This window comes from Muscardinus avellanarius (assembly GCF_963383645.1).
Source record: "Muscardinus avellanarius genome assembly, chromosome: 7".
Lineage (NCBI taxonomy): Eukaryota > Metazoa > Chordata > Mammalia > Rodentia > Gliridae > Muscardinus > Muscardinus avellanarius.
The window spans coordinates 114,344,774-114,357,669 of record NC_137793.1 but is presented as its reverse complement, the minus strand read 5'-3'; the positions used below and the strand labels follow the sequence as shown (position 1 = coordinate 114,357,669).

Here is a 12,896-nt window from a genome sequence, read left to right as displayed (position 1 = left end):
CAGAAACAAAGCCACACAATTACAGCCAATTAATTTTTGACAAAGAGCCAAAAATATACACTGGAAAAAAGCCTATTCAACAAATGGTGTTGGCAAAACTGGTTAACCATATGCAGAGAAATGGAAATCAATCTCATTTTCTTACCCTGCACAAGAGTCGATTCAAGATGGATCAAAGACTTAGAAATTAGGCCATAGACCTTGAGGTTCTTTGAAGAGGGCATAGGTCCAACACTGCAACACATAGGCACAGATAAAAACTTTCTCAACAAGACCCCAAAGACACAGGAAACTAATACATGGGATTGCATGAAACTGAAGAGCTTCTGTACAGCAAAGGAAACTATCAATAACCTCAACTGATAGCCAACAGAATGGGAGAAGATTTTTGCCAACTACTCCTCCAATAGAGGACTAATATGTACAATATACAGAGAACTCAAGAAACTTAGCACTAAAAAAAACCAACCCAATCAAAAATGGGTAAGTGAACTAAATAGACACTTCACAAAGGAAGAAATTCAAATGGTCAATAAATGCATGAAAAAATGCTCAACATCATTAGCAATAACAGAGATGCAAATCAAAAGTACCCTGATATTCCACCTAATTCCAACTAGAATAGCAATCATTCAAAACACAAACAACAAATGTTGGCGAGGATGTGGAGAAGTAGTAACTCTAATACGTTGTTGGTGGGATTGCAAATTAGTGCAACCATTTTGGAAAACAGTATGGAGGATCCTCAGAAGAATGGGAACAAACTTACTGCATGATCCAGCAATACCATTTCTGGGTATATACCCAAAAGAAAGGAAACCAAACTACCAAACTAATGCATGTGTATCTGTGTTCATAGCTGCACAATTCACCATTGCCAAACTATGGAACCAGCCAAGATGTCCATCAACAGAAAATAGGTCATAGGAGGAACTCTAGATGAAGAAGGAGATTCTCTAGAGGAGCAAATAAGGCCATCTAACTGGGGGGATGGCAGGGGGGAAGAAGAAATTCTCTAATGCACATGATGTACTTTAACAAACTATCAATATCAATCACTAAGCCAAAGATGAGAAGGAGGGAGGGGGAGGGAATGGGATGAGAACTGGGTAAGGGCTAATTGGGTGATGTGTACATATATGTCTCCACCATCATGTATCCCATTAAGATGTATGAATACAATACACCAATGAAAAGAAAGAAGCAGAAAGAAAACACCTCACCCTAGGGCCTGCAGAGCCGCACCCAGCCTGGTAGGAAGACGGACCTCTAAGCGGGTGGGACCCGCTGTCCGGAGCTGGCCGCGCTGATTGGCTGATCGGCGGCGGTTCAGGAAGAACCCGGAAGTTCCCGCCCGCCGCGCTGGCAGACTCTGCTCGGAGCTCGGGTCCCTGGTGCGTGGCGGGCACCGGGCGGATGGCGCAGGGCTGGGCCGGCTTCTCTGAGGAGGAGCTGAAGAGACTAAAGCATCGCCAAGGTGACGGGCGCGCCCATTCCCCGCCTGGGGTCTGTCCTGGCGGAGGCGGGCCGCGGCTGGAGGGGATGGCCGTGGAGGAAGCGGGCGGGCGGCCGCGGGGAGCGGCTTCTGCGCTGGCTCGGGCTTCAGGGTGGCCGCGGGACGCCGCTGCGTGGACGGCTGGGCCTTGCGGGGCGGGAGCCCGCTGCGGGGCGTGGGCCTGGAGGGAGGCCGCGGGCCTGGCGGAGGCCGGAGGCCGGGAGGCGGGGCCGGGGAGCCGGAAGGAGCGGGAGGTTGGAGCCCCGCGCTCGGAGCCCGCCGACCCCTGCGGCGCTGGTGGTGGGTACTCCGCGGAGGCCGGCCCTGGCCCCGTGGCGCCGCGCTGCCCGGGAGGTCGCAGCAGAGCCCAGCGCCTGGCTGCGCGCGCTGGTGGGTGACCGCCGAGGTCGCAGGCGCGGCCACACAGGCCTCCGCGGCTGCTGTGTGCTGGAAACACGATTTGATTTGAATGCATTCAGATCTGTCATCCTTTCTCAATCGCCAACATGTCTGTGCCCTAAGGAAGCAGTCGCCTGCTGTAAGGTGCAGAAGATGCTAGTCTTTTTACTCATTAAGAGTGGTCGTTTGTGGCTGGGGTAAAGAATGGGTCTTGCTTTACCGTTTTCAGGTAGATAACCATTTTCCTCATGCCCGTGCATTACATTTCCCCACTTTTTGTGGCTTCTTTGCCGTGCTGCCTCCATCGTGGAGTGTGAGTCAGTTTCTGAGCTCTTTATTGTGTTCCATTGGCCATAAATACCCTTTGCACAGATACACGTCTCAAAGCTTCATAATATTTCTGATATCTAGTCGTCTTTTTGCTCTTCTTTAGAAATTTCAGTACTATTCACTTTCTTTATGTGTGATACTGGGGACTGAATCCAGGGCGTCCTACAACGGAGCTTCATCCCCATCCCTTTTTATTTCTTACATTGAGATAGGATCTCTTGAAGTTGCCCAACCTGGCCTCGAACTTGGGATCCTCCTGCTTCAGCCTCCCAAGAAGCCGAGATTAAAGGCCTGTGTCACCTTCCCCCACTGGCATTTTTATCCCACTCTCCCTTTGCAATCTTTAATTTTTTTTTTAAATAATGAATGCTAGGAGATAATCCTTAGTGATGTACGGGGGCTCCTGGGGATTGACCCAGGGATATTCTACCACAGAAGTAAACCCCATCCTTTTTTATTTTGAATCAGGGTCTTGCTAAGTTACCCTGCGCTGACCTCAAACCTGCAGTCCTCCTGCCTCAGCCTTCCAAGTACTGAGATTATAGGTGTGCGCCACCACACCAGTGAGAAGCTGGCCATCAGAACTCTTCTGTGGCCTGTAGCTAGCACATGGCATTTGTAAGAAATAAACTGCCATTGTTTAAAACCATTAAAATCCCAGAGTTGTTTCCCCCAGGTAACATAATCTAGATTTCTGTGGTTGATAGTTTCCTTATTTAAAAATGCAGGTTGTCTATATAAAAATATAAATTTTAATTGTGAAAATAAAAATATCTGGCTACAGTGACCTGAATTCTTTAGTGGCTGCAGTTGACTGGAGGTGACCGTGGATGGCTCCCTTTACACTAGACTTCTGCTCCTCAGTCTCCTTGATATTTCATCCCTTGTACACAGTATGTAAAACTGTATGTTTTGTTTTTTAAGTGGCCTAATTTTTTATTGTATGAGTGAAAAAAAGTGGGGTTTTTTTTTTATGTGTGTGTGTGTGTGTGGTGCTGGGAATGGAACCCTGGGGCCTTCTACCTCTGGGTTGCACTCCCAGACCTATTTTATATTTTATTTGGAAACAGGGTCTCACTAAGTTGCTGAGAGCTTCACTAAGTAGCTGAGGCTGGCTTCAAACATATAGGATCCTCCTAACTCAGCCTCCCAAGTACTGGGACTACAAGTGTGTGCCACCATGCTTGGCTCAAAAAAAAAAAAAAAGCATTTTTAATCTTTTATGTAGGTTCTGTAACAAGGCAAAATAAAATAGGAACTGTAGTAACTCAATTGCAGAGGAATTGTTAACTCGGCTCTTGAGTTCATTTGGGAATTAAATAGGCCCTGACATCTTCTGACTAAAGATCACTACCAGAATAAGTTCCCATTGCAAGATACAGAAGGATACTTTGTGTTTCTGTCAAAGTTAACAATCACATTTACTTTCTATAATTCTGTCTTCATCCCCATTTTTTTCTCTTCCTACTTTTCCTCTTCCTGCTCTTCCTCTTTATTTTATGGTACTGAGGATTGAACCCAGGGCCTCAGCCTTTCTAGGCAAACACTGTTACTGAGCTACATCCCCAGTACCCACCCCCTTTTTAGACAGAGTCTCCCTAAGTTGTCCAGGCTACCCTTGAACTTGTGGTCTTCATGCCTTTGCCTCCTGAGCGATGGGGATTACAGGCATGTACTACCATGTCCTATGTAATACTTCTATCTTCTTAAAAAATGTTTAATATATATATCATTTAATTCTTACATGAATTCCATGAGTTAACTAGAGCAGACAGTTTTAAACTGGTTTAACAGATAGAGAAACTACGGTATTGAATAATTAAACAGCTGAGACCATGGCTTTGAAACTTTTAACTCTACTTTGTAAAATTTATGTAATAAGCTTGTGTTGCTTCAAAGGTCAATATGCAGAATATAAAAGTCTTGTTTGAGTTGTTCTTTTAGAGAACTCATAATTTTAGCTAGACGTGGTGGCACACGCTTGTAATCCCCGCATTTGGGAGGCAGAGACAGGAGGATCGCGCAGGTTCGAAGCCAGCTGCTCTGGCTTAGGAGACCCTGTTTCCAAATAATATAAATAGGTGTCCGGGGGTGTAGCCCAGAGGCAGAAGGGTTTCCAGGAACCCCAGTACCACCAAAAAATAAAATAAAATAAAGAACTCATAATTTTAATTCCCAGGCATTTTATAGAGAATATTATTTATAAATCTTATTAGAGTATGAACATGAGTCACATTGTCCAGTTGTGTACAGTAGAGGTTAACAGTGACATGGACAGTCTCAAAAGTGGAATAGAAGTAAAATTATTTAGTTTATGTATAAAAAAAAATTCCCCAGTTTTAGCTTCCTCCACTGCTTTGCTCAAGGAGCTGTTACAGTTACTATGAACCCATTGATTAGAGCCTGGCTAGACATTAGGGCATAGAACCTCCAGTTGTTTTGTAAGATGGAAGAAAACAACTTAGAATTACCTAGCATCCCCAGAATGAGACTTTACTCCAAATGTTTCTTCTAGTGTCTGCCTGGGCATCAAACTGCCCCTAAAACTGTTCAAATTGGAAAGAGTAGAATCTCATCTGAAAATGAACCACCAGTTTGTTTCAGGAAAACAGACAGAACCACAAGATAAATGTAAGACACCAGAGAAGTTAGTCGTCTACCTAGTTTAATCAGTCAGTTTTTAGATAGTTATGCAATCAACCTTGCTTTGTGTCCCAAGGCCTAACTCAGGAGTAAGTAGACTTGTTGTGAAGATGAATTGAGAGCCAGGTTAGTTTTGGTTGAGTATTAGTAGTACAATGTGAGAACTGTTGGATTCCATAGGAAGATGGGCTGGGTTTTCCTATGCTTTCCAGATAGAGAATAGTGTAGAAGCACCTGTAGAATTTTTATCAAAGTCCAATGTCAGTACTTTATTTTCTTAGAGAAATTTTAATTACTTGCTGCTTACACAAAGGAATTTTCCCTCATTTCTCTTGATGTAGATCCATTTGAACCACAGCGCCGTCTCCCTGGGAAGAAAACTAGACAACAACTTCAACGAGAAAAAGCCCTTCTAGAGCAAAGCCAGAAACTCGGACTTCAGGATGAGCCAGCCTCATCGCCTCCGGGGCAGCTGCTGTCGGCACCAAAGCCCCGTTCTGACCCCGAGAGCCCACGTTCTCCTCCCCCGGCTCTTCCTCGCCCCGCAGCACTCACTGCTCCCACTGGCCATGGCAAAATGCAGGGTACTGAGCATCGGCCGGGGGGAGCAGGACTTGAGAATTCCCATGGCACCCACCAGAATGCAGAGGTTCTCCCTGCAAAGCCAGACTGCCCATCGGAGAAGAAAGTGGAATTGTTAGTAAGTCTATGAGACTTTCGACTGAACCTTTGTACCTCCATTGGACTTTGAGGAAGTATTTTTTGGTTAAGTAGTCAGTCAGTTTTAATATTTTTTTTTTCCTCTTATATTCAAGCTTAGAAATGTGACCTGTAAACTACTAAAATGTAGCTGCCACCTAAGTACATGATAAGCCAGGCATTGTTAGGCTTTTTATATGTTTTCTGTCATTCAGTCTTTACAGTAGCCTTGCAACATGTGTTTACTGTTTGTGCTTTCTCTGGGACTCAGAAAAGATATTATCGTCAAAGCTAATATACCTGGTGAGTAATAGCATTGAGATCAGGTTTTATCTCTGAGCTACACCCCCAACTCTATTTTGTTTTTGTTTTTTATTTCTTTTTTTTTTTTTTTTGCAGGTCTGGGGATGGAACTGAAGCATTCAATCTCCGAGCTACACCCCTGCCCCATTTTTTATTCTTTATTTTGAAGCAGGGTCTCACTGAGTTGCAAAGGGCCTCACCAAGTAGCTGAGGCTGTACATGAACTGCGATCATCTGGTCTCAGCCTCCCAAATGCTGGGATTACAAGCGTGCACCACCATGCCCGGCTTTTGTTTCTTATTTTGAAACGGACTCACTGATTTGCTGAGGACCTCGCTATGTTGCCAAGGCTGGCCTAGAACCTGCGATCCTCTAGTCTCCGCCTCCCATATACTGCTATTATAGGTGTGCTCTATGGCCTGGCAAGTTTTTGCCTTTTATACTCACCAGAAGCAATTCTTGTAGGCATCGCACCATGCCCCAAATTGAAGCCATTCTTCAGCTTCCAGGTGGCATCTCCATTGGCCAGAGAAGGCTGTTTATGAAGGGACAGGCGAAGGAGAGTGCAGGAGCCTGAGGGGCTAATTGTGTAATTCGGTTGCATTGCTGGGTTTCTTTTCATTCTATATTTAATGAGCTTATATTAGAAACAACCTGCGTAATTTAATTTAGCCACACTCTTGTGTTTTAATTGCCATTGTGTGACGTGTGAATTCACAGACTAATAATGGAGAAAGGATAACATTTATTTTTGTTTTTATTGCCATAGGACTTTTTTCAGAATATCTTGCATGTTTTTTAGCCTCAGAGAGACTTCTAATCACTGCTCATCCTGAATCAGTAACAGTTTAAATGTTTACTACTCACCAGGGTTTAGGGATTAGAACTCATTTTAACAAGAGATATAAAACCACGTGCATTATGAGACCTACATTGAAAGAGCGCTTGCATTTAAATATCTTTACCTGTAGTTTACCAACCAAAGCCTTAGACTGGTGGGGGTGAGTTTAAATTGAGCTGTATGATTCAGATTGGATGTATCAGGAAAATTACTCCATTTTTAGATACTTGGGAGAATATTCATAGAAGACGTATAATCTGAGGAGCCATTGATGAAAAGGAGAAATTCTGGGGTTATAAGCAAGAAAAAGGAACACTGTAACCTACAGGGTCCTCTAGGTTGACCCCGAGCCGGTGTGAGAGTCAAAGGGCAGGTCGAGGGGCCATAGAGGCCCTGGGGGGGAGTCGCCGGCTGGCGGGCAGGCTCCCTGACGCAGCCAGCCTGTTACCCAAGGCCCTGAGGGAGGCACGGCCTGGCCGAGGATCCCCAGGGAGGGAGCCAGGGAGCTGAGCGCAGGCCTGTGCGGGAGGTGCCACGCTGACCCAAGTGACGGGCCCAGCCGGGGGCTGGAGGCTGGAGGAGCTGATGGGGAGCTTAGGACAGAGGCTTTGGAGGGGCGGCTCGAGTGACGGGGTGAAGCACTCGCCATCACCTTGTTTAATTAGAGTTGACATCCAATTTATGACTGTATGGAAGTTTTAATATGTTTCCTTCAGAATTGGACAGAGGGAAGACAGAATATGTTTTTAGATCTTTGAAGTTTTTCTTTAGCCCAGTTCCATTGGCTTTGGCTCATAGTGCTTTATTCTGTCTTAAAATGTTTTAAGAGTTGGGGGAAAAGTGAGCAAATTGAAAGAAAATATGTGAAATAAACATTGTTGTCTTAAGAACGTGAAGTTGGTGGGAACTTCTCGCTATAGAAAACGTTTAAAGGTAGGGCATGACATCAGCTGCAGAGCAGTTTATTTGATCTCCATTTTGCATATAATGCATAATTAACTTAAACACGTTTCTTTGTGCTCTTTTAAAAGTGCCAGGGCGTAGACTGCTTTTAGTTTGTGGGTTCCTAGATTCTGTACATGTAACGGATGTCAGAGGTCCAGTTTACGTAATCCTTTTTCGTTCAGATCATAGTCTGTTCCTTCTAAAACAGAATAATGAGCTGCAGATGGGTTTCTTTTAAGAGAACTTCTGAAAGAAAATGTATGTAATCTGTCTGATTAAATTTTATACATAGGAAACTGAGCCGGGTAAGGTGTGGGAGAGGGTACCAGGCTCTTTGGAAAATTCATTTTTATACCTTTTTGCTCCCTAGGCAAGAAAAATCTCGTTGGGAAATCCTCCAACAAGAACAGCGACTAATGGAAGAGAAAAATAAACGTAAGAAGGCTCTGTTGGCTAAAGCTATTGCAGAGAGGTGAGGCGCGGGAACTCGGGGCTGCGTGACCTGCAGGCAGGCCTGTCGTGTTTTATATGTGTTCTCTAATAAAGTGATGCTTTCTCTATAACTATCACTTCTAAGGCTAACTAAACAAGCTCTGCTTTATAAGTGATAGTCAAATTCCAGTTTAATTTTAATTTTAGTCTTAATTTATTAAAGCAGATTTGCCTTTTTTTTTTTTTAAATTCTCTCTCTGTCTGTATTGGAAATTGGACCTGGGGAACTCTACCACTGGGCTACATCCCCAACCCTTTCTACTTTTCATTTTGAGACAGATCCTCACTAAGTCGCCCAGCTTGGCCTAGAACTCGGGATCCTCCTGCCTCAGCCTCCCCACTGAGTGTGGGCTTCCAGGCATGTGCCGTCACATCTAGCAGGAGGGCTTCTTCAGCACAGATCACGAGTCAGTAAATGCAGTTGTAATTAGAACTGAAGGACCAGCACTGGGGTTTTCAGTGTCATCTTCTGCACATTCATAACAGAAACAGTAACTTGCTGTCAGTCTTTATAGATGAGCAGCAAAGGCAAGTTTTAAATTTGATGTGGAGAACCCCGAGTCATCTATTTGTAGAGCAGTAAAGATACTGTACAAGTGACTTCTCCTGTCGTAGACCTTGTGTTTCCTGTGGATGCCTCCCTAAATAATTGACCTCGCTCCCCCAATAGGATATGGGGAACCATTATGAGCCAGCTCACATTGTGAGTGTGCGTTGTGATTTTTCTCACACCTCCCAGTGTTCCTTCTTATTTGCTGTGCTGAGCTGTGTGTGCTGTCCACACGTTATCCCAGTTCCTCATGAGGCTGAGGCAGGAGGATTGCAACCTTGAGATCACCCTTAAATGTAGCAAGACCCTGTCTCAAAATAAAATAAAGTGCTAGGGAAGTAGGTCATGGGTAGAGTGCGTGGCTGCAGCACAGGTCCTGGGTTCAGTCCACGGGCCAACAAGAATAAATACGTAAAGCACATCTTTACTCCTGTACCAGTTCCAAACAGCAGCATTCCCTTTGGGCCCCCCCACCCGCCCTCCACACACTCCTGCTGCCCTTTGAGCTGGTGGTCTCTAATCTCCCAAGGCCTTAGGAAATAGAGCAATGGCTGAGAATAGTGGGGATGGAACGCAGGCAAGTATTCAGTGGCCTTTTCTTTTTAAACCTCCAGGGCGTCTGGCAAAGCGATTGCTGCTTGAGGCCGGAGTCTCTGCAGGGCCATGGGTAGAGGTGAGAGGAAGGTGGTACAAGAGCATTTGGAATCTCACCTGCCAGAGGGACGTGTGGATCTGAGTTACTTTTTCCCCCTCTCTGCTAGTGCATCTTGGTCTCTCATGCAGTATAGGAAATATGCAGTTCCCGACTTACTGTGTGAAAGACCAGCTCCCCTTTTTATCTTCAACAAGTGATTATTTTCACATCATCTTAGTAGGTTTCAATCTAGAGAAAGCGGGAGAGTGCTTACTGCAGATTTTACAAAGAGACTTGCAAAGATTAGCACTGGTGCTGCTTACTTAAGATGGGAAGCACTGCCACAGATGGAGGCGTAGGCAGCGCAGGACAATGAATAAGACACAGATAGCGGAGTCCTTCGAGTCAGGGATGTGTGCAGGCAGCGAGGCAGGGTCCGGCCGCAGAGCACGGCTGTCGGGAGCACAGGTCGCCACGCAGTGGCTTCACTGTGGGTTTGTGGGGGGCACTTTGGAGTGAGTGGACTCGTGATGAGCTTTGCTTGGGTACTGATCCCTCTGCTGCCTCAGTGTGTCATGCTTGCGGTTGGTCAGTGAGAGGGCTGCGGGAGGCTAAAGCTGGACGTGCTTTCAAACAAGGGAAGCACACACTGGTTTAGTTTTAAGCCCCACAGATAACTTTGAAACCTATAGTTTTGCTTGGAGAACAAGAATCAAAGCAATAAAAGTATGGGAAATGGGTCTTAAGAAAATAAAAACAAATAGTTGGTTTCAGACATAGAAATAGTTAATGTAGGCATCAGTTCTTCATGACAGGTAAGAATCAGAAATGAAAATAGACTTAGAAGAATTTAAAACTTTGGAATACTGTGTTGGATGCATCCGTGAAAAGGGAGCACTAGAGGAAAAACCTAAAATATAGTCTTAGAGCTATACCAACATGTTTGTAGCATTTATTTATTTATTTATTTTGTGGTACTAGAAATTGAACCCAGGGGCATTCTACCTCTAATCTACACCCCAGCCCTACTTTTTATACTTTATTTTGAAACAGGATCTCATTAAGTTGTAGAGGGGCTCACTAAGAAGCTGAGGCCAGCCGTGAACCTGTGATCCTCCTGTCTCAGCCTCCCAAGTATTGGGATTACAAGTGTGTACAACCATGCTCAGCTTCAATCAACTCAACTTTATCTCCCTCAAATAACACTCAATCTCTCGTTTAAAAGCGAATACTTCTCAAATTATAATAAACATATTTTGCATTATGGGGGATGGAACCCAGGAGCATTCTGCCTCCAAGCTACACCCCAGCCCTATTTTTTTATTCTTTATTTTGAAGTAGGGTCTCACTGAGTTGCAAAGGGCCTGACTAAGTAGCTGAGGCGGGTTGCTAACCGCGATCCTTCTGTCTCAGCCTCCCGCATGCTGGGATTACAAGCGTGCGCTCGCATGCCAGGCTTCAGCCCATTCTTAATTCTGATTTATTTTTCCTTTTCTTATACTGGGGGTTGAACCCGGGACATTATACCTCTGAGCTATACCCAGGCCCTTGTTTTGTAGAATTTGAAACAAGTCTCACTTAAATTGCTGGGGTCTCGTTAACAGGTGTAGAGGCTGGCCTCAAACTGGCAATCCTCCTGTCTCCATCTCTGAAGCACTAGGATTAGGAGCGTGCATTACTGCACCTGGCAAGTTTTCTGATTTTTAAAAAACAATTAGTTATAATTAAATGTACAGTTTCTTGGGTTCTTAACTTTGCATTACAGATGGGTACTGGGTTTTACTCTTTTGCTCTTGCCCACTCATGCCTCTCGACTGTTTAGATCGAGGAGGACTCAGGCAGAGACCGTGAAGCTGAAGCGGATCCAAAAGGAGCTCCAGGCCGTGGATGACCTGGTATCCGCGGACATCGGGATCCTCAGGAATCGCATCGATCAGGCCAGCCTCGACTACTCCTGTGCACGGTGAGTGGGGACAGCCGGCCGTGCTCCGTCTGATGTGTAGGATGGGCTGGGCCCGCGCTCTTAGGCGGGCCTTCTTGTGGGTCACGGTAGCTGCGCCTGGCACTGCCTGCTGCCTCCTTGCTGATCCAAGGCTGCTTCTCTGGAGTTCCCGAATCCAAGCTACCAGGTAACCTTGCTCGTGTGCCTGTGTGCGCGTCCTGCGGTTTTCTGTACACTCACTCTTCCTAGTAAACCTTCAGCTGTGTAAAGTTTGGGACGCTTGCTTATCTTTCAGGATCTAGCAACGTTAAGTGTCTGAGTGACTTGCTCCCAAACTGATACTCAAGCACTGAGTCTGTTCTTACCACAAAGACTTAATCACCTGGCACAGTCTTCAGCGGATTCGACCCTACTTCTCACTCTAAGCTTTCTTCGGTGTGAGATCTGGTTCTTCTGTTTTTAAGTTTATGAATATTTTAAAGAAAATATGATCTCTTGGGTTCTTGGCTTTTTTCCCTTATTTTTTTCTTTTTAATTATATTGTGTACAAAGTGGTTTAATAGCAAATGCTTCCTTGGTTTCAGCCATTGGCATTTTTATAAAAACAAAAAAAAATCATCATGAAGAATTTTTAAAGGAGCTCACACATGTAAAGAATTACATGGACTTTGCAAACAGATAAAAGGGCAAAAAAAATATGCCTAATTTCAGGGTTTTCAGCCCTCCAATGTTGCTTTAATCATCCCGTTTGTCTTCTCTTGCAAGGGAATGCTGTGTTAATGACTCCGTTTTGTATCCTGCTCTGTAACACTAGAAATCAATCAGAATGCCCCATTAGTTCAGGCCAAACCACAACATCAGAATGTCTATGTAACAATTTAATGCAGTGGAAATGCTTGATTAGGGTTTTTAATTCACTATTTAGTGTTTGAGAAAGAGGTTTGTGGTTGTCTTTGTGATTTTTGTAATTGTTATTGACCATATGCTACTAAACATAATGGGTTGCTTTATTAATTAATAGCCTAAATTAATGCCATCAGTAGCTGATAAGTAAAAGCTCCAGGTTTCTATTAAATGTTGGTAAAGAAATCACCAAGACTTTACTAAGATGAAACTGAGCCTTGGTTCTCAGCCCATTCTCTCCTCTGTGACACCAGTTTGCCGAGGATCATGGATGCCTCTGTAGCCTTTTGTGTAAGTGATTCCTGGTGTCAGGCACAGGGCTGGGTGTCTCCGCAGAAAGTAACCTCGTAAGGTCCCAATTCCATCCTAGTAGAGTCTGGAGAAGGTTGCCCTTTCCTATCGAATGCTCTGTAAGAGAGGTCGGTTTTAGCTTTCAGAGAACCATAGAGAAGGTGGAATGACTAATCAAAGTATAAAGCATTCCATAAGATAAATATTCTTAATGAAAATTTAGTAAATTCTTACATTGTAAAAATATTTTAAAGATGCCTTTGCATCTTTAATAAGCCGAAGGTGCCACTTTCTAGTGATGCTGGTACCAACATAATTGTATAAAGATGAATGCTGTGTGTGGCTATTTTTGAAAACCTAAATTTTGTAGTTAAGTCAAAGAGAAGAGCCCTAGAAAATTGTGCCTGGAACCAGGGCTGTGTTTTCTTC

The 12,896-nt window shown here is 44.4% G+C and overlaps 1 protein-coding gene across 1 annotated transcript; it reads left to right on the top strand.

Annotated features, from left to right (window-relative positions):
- Positions 1-1,416: 1,416 nt before the first annotated feature.
- On the top strand, positions 1,417-11,298 carry GORAB (golgin, RAB6 interacting; the record flags this gene model as incomplete). Its single annotated transcript, XM_080699549.1, has 4 exons — positions 1,417-1,477; positions 5,209-5,563; positions 8,026-8,127; positions 11,154-11,298. 4 exons carry the CDS (start codon positions 1,417-1,419, stop codon positions 11,296-11,298), a joined length of 663 nt encoding a protein of 220 aa, XP_080555675.1.
- Between the last annotated feature and the right edge of the window lie 1,598 nt (positions 11,299-12,896).